The 10,285-nt window shown below is 39.4% G+C and overlaps 2 protein-coding genes across 7 annotated transcripts in view; both read left to right on the forward strand.

Moving 5' to 3' along the window:
• The window catches only part of actn1 (actinin, alpha 1), a 63,604-nt gene extending 59,533 nt beyond the window's left edge, over positions 1–4,071 (forward strand). For 2 of the 5 annotated variants that reach the window (XM_072458086.1, XM_072458087.1), the window contains exons 19-21: positions 1,704–1,784; positions 2,663–2,821; positions 3,517–4,071. In XM_072458086.1, coding sequence (XP_072314187.1) covers positions 1,704–1,784; positions 2,663–2,821; positions 3,517–3,675 — 399 coding nt within the window. In that variant the 3' untranslated portion in view covers positions 3,676–4,071. Of the gene's footprint in view, positions 1–1,703; positions 1,785–2,047; positions 2,114–2,662; positions 2,822–3,516 lie in introns of all 5 variants that reach the window. The other 3 variants (XM_072458088.1, XM_072458089.1, XM_072458090.1) reach the window with 2 other exon arrangements.
• Positions 4,072–4,968: 897 nt separating this feature from the next.
• On the forward strand, positions 4,969–10,285 carry cox16 (cytochrome c oxidase assembly factor COX16). Of its 2 annotated transcripts, XM_072457409.1 has the most exons (4): positions 4,969–5,100; positions 5,298–5,375; positions 7,541–7,609; positions 9,362–10,285. In XM_072457409.1, the coding sequence occupies exons 1-4, from the start codon at positions 5,041–5,043 to the stop codon at positions 9,473–9,475; spliced, it is 321 nt and encodes a 106-aa protein (XP_072313510.1). In that variant the 5' UTR covers positions 4,969–5,040; the 3' UTR covers positions 9,476–10,285. The 2 variants fall into 2 exon arrangements, with proteins under 2 accessions (XP_072313510.1, XP_072313511.1); XM_072457410.1 differs by lacking the exon at positions 5,298–5,375.

The following is a 10,285-nucleotide window of genomic DNA, read 5'->3' on the forward strand; positions in this document are numbered from 1 at the left end:
CAAATGCAAAACCACACATGAACTAATGAACATGCACACAAGCTATAGACTCATAAACCTGTCAAATGTTTACAAAAGTGTAATGTAAGCATAAAATAGGAGGATAAAGTTTCCTTGAGCGGTTGTTAAATGGCTTCTGTGTTTGGTAATGTCTTTACTGTAAAACACAACAGTAGCCAGGCCAAACCTAAAGAGGAACGTCGGTGTGGTGGAGTTTATAGCTGCAGATGTTATCACTATACAGAAGCGTTTCCATTGATGGTGTGGCTAGACCCTCCGGCCTCAGTCCTGCCTCAGTCCCGCAGCACCAAGTATGGAGGAGTTTTCGCACGGGGCCCCCCTCACGAGCGCCATACTTCACTGCTGCCTCCCTGCACCGAGGTTGACCTATCGTTAATCAATGCCCTCGGCTCACAGGAGGGGGCAGTAGACACCGACACGCCCTCGTTTCATATTTGATGAAGATTAAGCTCGCAGCGTTAAGGGCACGTCTCGAGTGGTATTTGAGGACTGCAGAGGATCCATATTTAAACGCTGTCAGTCAATAGAGAAGTGCGAAGATTGATTTCAAAGTGACAATCGTAAAAAATAGACTTTATTATAGGACAGACATATTGAGAATGATTGCGATGTGGCTGTCAATAACTGCAATATCAATATTATTGCGATGTTTTAAATACTTTTTGACAAGAGCAGCAACTGTGGATTATTAACTTGTTAAAATATTATTTCTATCTATCAAGACTTTTTAAATACATTTTTAATCAAATACAGGTTGAACTATGGTGACTTTTAGATGGAAAATCGTTACAAAAAAGTGTATTATTGATTAAAATAAGAAATAGTTAATTATTTTTTGACATTCTGATTTTATAATGCTGCTGTTTTAGTTATACAATGTATTTTTGTGTGTGTTTTAGAGTCTGTATAGTCCAGAAATCAATAGCGATTTTCAAAATAAAATAAGTACAGACTCAAAACTAAGGCAAAATGAAGGCAAGTTTAGACGGTAGATGGAGATGTTAAACGTTGGTGTTATTTTGATATCGTTAGTTTGTTGCAATATTGATCAGGAGATATTGCAACATAGATTATTTTGCGACATATTGTGCAGCCCACTTTATTATCTTATATATCTTTTGTTAATTTGTTTTCAAATATGTGCCAGATTAACAAAATTATTTTACATTGAGGACAACCTCAGTAGTTATGGTTACGTTTAATGGCATTAATTTGAATAGTTGCTATAGTTGCAGTAGTTGTTTAAACTGTGCGTATGCATTTTAATTAGTCAATTGAAAGTCCTGCTATCTGTAATTGAAATGGAAGTATTAATTGCTGTGAAGTACTTGTGCCATTGACGATATGGATAACAACCTCACAGACGGCCCCGTAGTTTGCCTGCACTCTGCACTTTAACACTTGAATGCCCCCTGAACCACCAGCCAATAATCCTAATCGAAATGCACTGTTTTTCTCTGTCTCTCCTGCATGTCCCACCACACTCCTCCCTCTTCACCCCCCACCCATACAACCACCCACCCACCCATCCACACCACCCATCTGCTCGCATGGTGCACCCTTATCCCATCACCCACCATCATGACAAAACCCACTACCGCCACCTGTCTGTCTCACCACGTCACTGACCGCTGTATGTGTCGCTGCATGGCCCCCCTGGATGTGCCCCCCCCGCCCCCCAGGACCACTCGGGCACTCTGGGCGCTGAGGAGTTCAAGGCCTGCCTGATCAGTCTGGGCTTCGATATCGCCAACGATGCACAGGTACTTGCAGAGGACGCACTCGGCAGCGAAAGAGTTAACGTGTACCTTTTTTTTGTTTTTTCTTTTGTACTTTTCCCTCTTTGTGCTTTCCTCCAATTCCTCTTCTACTCCAATACTCAAATGTACTTCTCCTTGTAATTTCAAACTTACCCAAATTTTACCCTCCTAAACCTCATTTTCGACTATTTTCTTGTCTTGCACTCTTTTACCTGGATCTTTCCTATACTTTCCTCCCTGTTTTGTTGCCTTCGTCTCCCCTATAGAAGAGAACAGGAATCATGGATGCTGAAGACTTCAAAACCTGCCTTATCTCCGTCGGTTACAACCTGGTAAAGCTGCTCCTATGAAACTGTCTGTGTTTGTGTACAGTTTACAGTAAGGACACTGGTAATAAAGGAAAATATTTTTGCATGAACAATTCATTTTTTTTAATATAGAGCGACTCACCAATGACGGCAGAAACACTGTAATGTTTTATTTTTATATATGAGCATGCTGGTTGATATATTATTGGTCACTGTTTGTTCACTTTTGTTTTGTTAAAATATCAGTAAATACTTTGCTTGACTACCCCACAATGCCAAAATATCACATATCAGCTTACAAATACTGCTGAGTTGGTATAACATTGTAAAAAATATCAGGAAAAAAAAAGTTAGTGTACATTTAAGTGTTGGATGTTGATTTAGTCTTGTTATTAGAGCTTGGAAATTCGAGTCCAGACAATAACAGCCTAACAATTCCATTACAGAAACATAGATAGAAATATAAATAGTGATGTACTTTGTGGGGTGGTACCTGAATGCGGTTTGAGTTTACTGTGTGCCATGCAGACCTATCACTACATCCAGTTTGACTGAGCCTGGTCTCTCCTTCAGGGTGAGAACGAGTTTGCACGGATCATGAGCATCGTGGACCCAAACCGCATGGGCGTCGTCACCTTCCAGGCCTTCATCGACTTCATGTCCAGAGAAACAGCCGACACAGACACCGCCGACCAAGTCATGGCCTCCTTCAAGATCCTGGCCGGAGACAAGGTAACTTGGCAGTACAAAAACATTAGTAATATATCTGACATTATTACATTTGCAACTGGATTTCTCAGGCAATTGGTTTTAGTACACTCTGTCACAATTAGAAATGGAAAAGATGATTGATTTGGAAGGTTCTGGTTTTACTGTCGAATATGTCTCGTATTAAAATTATTGAACTTAAAAACTCCTCAAAATGAACTTAACAATCCTTTTATGACCACCAGATTTTTTTTTTTTTTTTTTTTCTGGTAAATTGTTTCCAAATGCGCACATTATTTAATATACCAATACTATATGGGCAAGCACTGTTTTCATGTAAATTTTTTGAAGGGGAATACAAGTTTTGTTTTGAGTGGTCCGGTAATGACATTCAGATGTGTCAATCCAACAAAAATGTGTTATAACATGTCCTAAAATATAATAGTTTAAATTTGATTATGAGAAAAATGTATCACAAAAGTTCAGAACTATAACTAACTATACTACTTAAACCTACTGCAGCCGGCCGCAGTGTCGTGAGTTAGAATTACCATGAACAATATGATCTAAAATTGTATATATTGACCAAGTTTTAAGTATATCTCAAATTTACAATTGTTGCCACATTGTTGCAGTGCAATAGGATTTATATTCCCCTGGGTTTCTATCTAACTGTGTAACAAAACTAACGAACCCTCTACTCCGCTTCCCTTCTTCAGAACTACATTTTGGCCGATGAGCTTCGTCGGGAGCTGCCTCCGGACCAGGCCGATTACTGCATGGCCCGCATGGCCCCGTACACCGGCCCAGACGGTGTCCCGGGCGCCCTGGATTACATGTCCTTCTCCACGGCTCTATATGGGGAGAGCGATCTTTGAACTGTCTGTCTCTATATCCTCATATGGGACATCCAGCTAACCCGCGCCCCTTACACACACACGAACACACACACACACACTCCTGCCCCGTCCTGTCCTGGTCTCTTTTGTACGTCTTTTGCCTTATCTTTTTGTCCCTCTGTCCCATCCATACGCTCACTGCTCCCTCACAATCTGTCGCCGTTGTCATGCAATGCAGCAGAAGCTCTCTAAGTTTACAAAGAGGGAGAAAGAAATGTTTGTCATTTGTTTGTGTTTTCTTGTCGTCATTGTTTTTTCTTCATAAAAAAATAAATAAAGTTAACATATTTTATTATACGGAACGAAAAAAGGTATTTTTCTTCACCTGATTGAAAATATGAGACAATTGTAATAAAGATAAATTGATATACTTTCTATGTGCTCTTTTGTGTTTGAAGTATGTTCTAATTATTATGGGTGCGGGTTTGGTACAATTTATAGTATTCTTTTTATATGCTAGTGGGTATTTTTAAAGAATTCACATTTTAAAGAAATGGAAAATGTAAGAAATGTTGATGATTTGTTTGCTAAATGGAATATAGAACTTGAATAAATTTTTATCTGGAGGTGCTGAAACTGACATATTTTGTATAAATTGTGTATTAATATTAATGTTAACATAATTAATGGCTCTGTTAATGTCCAATCAGAATACATATGAATACGGTACATATCTTCTTTTACTAGATTGCTGTTAGATAAAGAAAAACAGATATTAAGTATAAGTATGGATAATATATCCATCCATCCATTTACCTTTCGGGGTCGCGGAGCCTATCCCGGTGACTTCGGGCCTTAGGCGGGGTACACCCTGGACAGTGGCCAACTTGTCGCAGGGCCAACACAGAGACATAGACATTACAGACAGTTCACGCTCACATTCATTCACTAGGGCCAATTTAGAGTTACCAATTTTTACCTAACACATACATGTCTTTGGACGGTGGGAGGAGCCGGAGAACCCGGAGACCCGGGGAGAACATGCAGACTCCACCCAGAGAGATCATGTGATGTTGGTCTGGTCCGGGAATCGAACCCATGATCTCCTTCTTGGGAGGCAAGAGCGCTAACCGCCTTTGCCACCGTGCACCCCTGTTTATATGGATGGAATATACGATTACCGTAATTTTTATTTCTTATTTGTCATTGTGCATTCAGTGAAATAGCATATTAAGCAGTAAGCAGTACGAAGTAAGCGCACAGCATCCTGGTGTATATGCATCAAGCCGGAACTATAATCTTGTTCTTAGTTCATTCCGGACACAATTTGTGATCGGACATATTACGGTAGCAGGCTGTGACCTGTCAAGTGCGAGATGGAAATCAACGCTTTATACAAGAATAATGTTTAATTTAAAGGCTTTACAAAAGAACAAAACTGTCAAGTATGGAGTCCCAATGCTGGTGAGTAAATTATGTCCTTGTTATCAGTTTAAACAGTCTCAAAGCGCTGAGAAAATGCGCGAAAACATAATTTCACTAGTTTGGAAGTCTGCATATAAGCTGCACCCTTTTCAGTGTTTTTATTATTCAAAGCTTGAATGCTCTATGTAAATCGCACTCTACACACCATAAAGTCTGAATGTAGAATGTTGTTGCAGTTGCTTGTGGTCGGAGGCTCCTTTGGCTTGAAGGAGTTCACACAGATCCGCTATGATGCACAGAGACACAGGAAAAGGGTGAGTGACCAGGCCTTCAAAATCAGTTTTTTATACCAACAGAGGCGAGTAGAGGAGCTAATGATTATACTCAAGTTAGTGACGTGACTGTACAATAATATAGTGGAAATAAAAAGTACTGACCTAATTTTTTTTGAGTAAGAGTAAAACGAGCACTGAGTAACAGTTAAAAAATGTGCTTAAAACTGATCAAGTTATTAAAATCGGATAGACAAAATATTAAATAATGCACAGATTCTGATAAAACTATATAATAGACACACAAAAAAACGGAAACAATACTATCTGTAGGTAAGGTTAAGAGGCGCTGACGTTTGAATTATTTAATGCTGTTCGAGTTTGTCACAGACTTTCAGGATTATTTTAAAGGTTACTCACAGTGGGAGGAGGAACTAAAGGTTTTGTCTCATGTCAGAGAAGTACTGTTATTTAAAACTTACTATTGCTCAAGTAGAAGTATTGTGTTCGAAATCTACTCTGAAAAGTACAATATGAGTTACTCAAGTAAACGTGTAAAAGTAACTGAGGTCTATCCCACCTCTGGACCTAAATGAAATCAGGCTCCAGGGTAGGACAACTTGTTTCATCCAAAATATAAATGGTCAGGTTTTATTATCAGACTCTACATCAAAAGGCAGTGGCTACAGAGCCGCGACGCGGTCAAATAGCCCTGCCGTTTCAGGAGCCGCGGCACGGCCATATAGCCTCATGGCTAACCTTAACCCTAACCCTGCGCGGTCAAATAGCCCAGCAGTTTCAGGAGCCGCGGCACAAAATAGCCTAGTAGTTTCGGCCGCGCGTCGCGGCTCTGTAGACTCTCCCACATGGAAAAGGGAAAATGCTCCGTCCAGTGGTCACAGCTTGTAAATGCAGCTGGCTGTCCAGGCTTTTGTCTAAAAAGAGAGATGCTCAAACCTCCTTCAGCTCTTCTGTATTAATCCTCAGGCGTTCCCAGGTCATGGTTACTTCAGCTTGTCTGAAGGCAAAGCTTGCCATGATTTATGACCGTAAATAAAATTATATGGATTATAGGATTGTATTGATACAGATACATGTGGCACGGTGGCAGTGTGTGGGGGAGTTTCCTCTGGGTGCTCTCTCCCATCAACCTCTCCCATCAACCAATGCTCCTGAGTTTCCTCGGCTGCATTGAAGGAGGGATTAATGCAGAGAATTTATTTTCCTCACAAGGGATTTGTCAAAAAAAAGAGCATTTTTAAAATCATTGTTTCAAAATCCTTGGATTGAAATAGGGTTTGATTTTTTTGTATTGTGACGACAATAGATTAAAGACATCAAGGGATTTCATATCTTTTTAATTAATGTAGTAAAGTGGTACATGAGTAAACTTTTATAAACAGGGGTTCTTTTAGTAGATTTTAGACGTCATATGTGTATTTAAATCCCTCCAAACCGCAGATAAAAGTATAAAGGGTTTCCCTCTGTAGTTTTCTTTATTAGCAGCAGAAACACCATTTCTATACTAGGTGAGATACTAATTACGCAGGCTATTAATTCCTTGTGGTGAAGGCTGCAACATTTTCTTTAAATAATTGATATCCATCTTGGTGTAGGTCTAATTAAAAATCAATCAGGGCATTATGAAAGTCATCAGTCATCCGTGTAACTGCAGCAATATTGCCATGAAATATTACAACTCATTAAAAGTAATGATTCAGAAAATAATTCATTTCAGACTATTCTGGGGTGAAATCTATTTGAATTGCAAAAGCCACACAGTTCACTGGACTCCCCAGAATCATAGACCAGTACCAAGTGTGAGCTGAACCAGGTCTAAATCAGACAGAACCGGGACAGAACTGGGACAGAACCGGGGATGAACCAGGACAGAACCGATTATACAACTCCAGCTCTGAAACGAAAATATATTTCCATATCAAAGACAAAAGAGACAGTGTATTTCTTCAGGTTGTTGGAAAAATATTTGATTGATTTTGAGTTTTGGGGCCAAACTTCAGCGAGTCATTATTTATTCATTAAAGAATATTTTATTTTTCAAACACTTCAAAGATAAAACTATAATGACTTGAAGCTCTTATTGTGTATTCTGAACATTTTCACATCTGCCTCCACCTGTGCCTGTTTTTGACTTTTTACTATTGATCTAAACCCAATTTGAATAGCTTTGTTCTGTTCTGTCTCAGTTGGATCCTGAACTGGAGGCTCAGGTGAACGTCCAGAGACAAGCCAACATCCTGGAGGACGAGTATGAGGTGAGGAAGACTGTACAGACTCAGTGCACTTCAGTAAGACTCACAAAGTAAACACTCACGCACTCCTATGTATTTTATGTGTTTAATGAAGTGTAATGGGTCATGTCACGCAACTATAAAGACCTCGCACTACGCAAATATTGTCAGTGTGTCAAAAACAATATATGAGTTGATAAACATACAATACAATTAACAGTTTATCCTTAGACTACTTAATATAGAACCTAAATAGATGCAAAATGAGGCAAAGTTGTTTTTCATTCAAATACTTAAATTGGCCTCTGTATTCTCTTTTTACGTGTTTTTCGCAGCCATCTGACAATTATACGTGCTCAAAAGCAATTTAAAAGAATCATTTAGCAGGTCACAAGAAACATTTTATTTGCATTTTGGGAGATATAATGCGTATCAGAGCACCAGCTGCGTTTCACCGCAATCGCGGAACGTGACTTAATTTAACCTGATTTCAACGCAATACTCTTAATAAAAAAACATGTCTTACATCCCACATGTTCCCGAAACATCTGCTGCTGTTAAAGCTTGAATAAACTATTGCGTGAAGTCTCTCTGCAGTTAAGTTTATGAGAGGCTGCCTTTTGTCACAAATACTATATCCTCTGATGAGATGAGATAAGCCTTTATACTACCACTAGTACATTTACTGTTACTATCAGGGTCCTATGCTTACTTCTACTACTAAGACAATTTAAAAAAAAAGTGTTATTTTCAGTCAACTAAACATTTTGTCAAAAATATAGTGTCAATGATTACAAATTATAAATTGTAGTATGAGTTCTACTCCTACTATTGCTTCACACGTCCTCACAAAGTACTTCTTATCCAAGTACGTACATTAAGAAAACACAATTTATGTTAGAAATAAATATATATATATATATATATATATTATATATATATATATATATATATATATATATATATATATATTAATTATTATTATTTTTAAATATTCTGTGGCGTGTTCTTACTGCTTTTTTAACTATTTATTGACTGTTGTTTGCCCAGTGTGTCTATATAATAACATATTTGGATACATTTTGGGTGAAACATATCTACTTTCTGAGTCCAAACTCAAATCGATTGATATGGGGTATCTGCAGATACAGTGATCCCTCGTTTATCGCGGGGGTTACGTTCCAAGAAGAACCCGCGGGAGTCGAAATCCGCGAAGTGGAAACCTTTATTTTTTTAGTTATTATACAATGAAATACTCCATAAAACATTGAAGCTCACGTGTGCCGCTCTCGCCGGTGTCTCATGCGCAGCGCCGCTCTCGCCGGCGTGTCCCGCAGCTCACACGCACAATCTCACCAGCCTCGCAAACTTCAATTTGGCTTCAGTTTTACGTACGTGTACATATTAATCCATAACGTTATTGACACACAGGTAGAGAAGACGCGGAGAGACTGTTTAGCCATCAGAATGCAGAATATAATGCATGATGCAAATCCGCGAAGCAGCGAGACCGAAAAGTGAACCGCGTTATAGCGTTATTACAGAAATTACAGTTTTGTTCTGTGTTGGCCGGTGGTGCAGAGGTTTAAGTTATTGCACATGTGTGGTTGTTTACACCTCAGTGCCGTGGGGCCACTTCCTGTCCCCTACCCTTTGCCGAATGTCCCCACACGATTTCACACTTCAGTCCTGGGAAATAAAGTCTTTGGGCCTAAGGAGAAAAGCCCTCCTAGGGAAAGCAGGCTGGGTAAACCATGTGCTTGGTGTGATTTGTAGAAGTTGCAGGAGGTGAAAGTGGACGAGTGGAAGAACATCCGCGGGCCTCGTCCTTGGGAGGACTCCAGGGAGTACCAGGAGCAGCAGCGCAGTCGGCAAAACAAGAAAGACTGAGCTGTGACAGGACTTAAGGACTGCAGAGGAGGACAACACACGAGAACTACAGAGCCCACTGCAGCAGGACTGAGCCTACAGAGCAGAGGCTACCTTTGCCTTACCTGTGCAGAAATATAATGTGGGGTGAAAATTAACCCCATAAGTATCACAAAATGTTGAGATTCCACTCTTACCATGAATTCCATGAATCACCTGACTATAAAAAACACTCAGAAGTAACAGACAGGAGCAGAGACACTTGTTTTGTTCTGTATGCGAGCTCATGTGTCTCGCAAACATTGGCATCTAATTTTGGCGTTTGTTCAGTTTTCCATTTTTTAATAACACTGGGATGTGTTCTCCAAGTACACACATTTTCCTTATTAACCTAACACAATAGGCTGAACAATAAGCTTCTCTGACCATTACGAGGGGCTCCTCCTTCTAGAGACCTGTCCATCTACTCGTCCTGGGCGCTTATTTTTTCATTTATATATAAATATAAATCAAATGTATTTATAAAGCACATTTAGAACTTCCAAAGCTAATCAGACTGCTCTACGGATCATAATACAGTTGTACAATAAAGACAAAAACAACCCTTATGACTGCTCCTGTCTGCGTCTTTAAAACCCATTATATTTATTCCTTAACAGAATCATATTCCCAAAACTAAACGGTCTCCTTTGACCTAGAGCTGTTATTAAAGTCACCAGTAGAGGGCGTGTCGTCTCCCCATGACCTGCACCATCCTGAGTGGAGTCTTGACTGAAAAATAACTGTATCAACACCTAAAAGCTTTTATTAATAAATTATTTTCTCTATTGA

Source organism: Eucyclogobius newberryi, unplaced genomic scaffold, assembly GCF_026437365.1.
Source record: "Eucyclogobius newberryi isolate DKJ021-1_F unplaced genomic scaffold, fEucNew1.0.hap1 SCAF_21, whole genome shotgun sequence".
NCBI classification, from domain to species: Eukaryota; Metazoa; Chordata; class Actinopteri; order Gobiiformes; family Gobiidae; genus Eucyclogobius; species Eucyclogobius newberryi.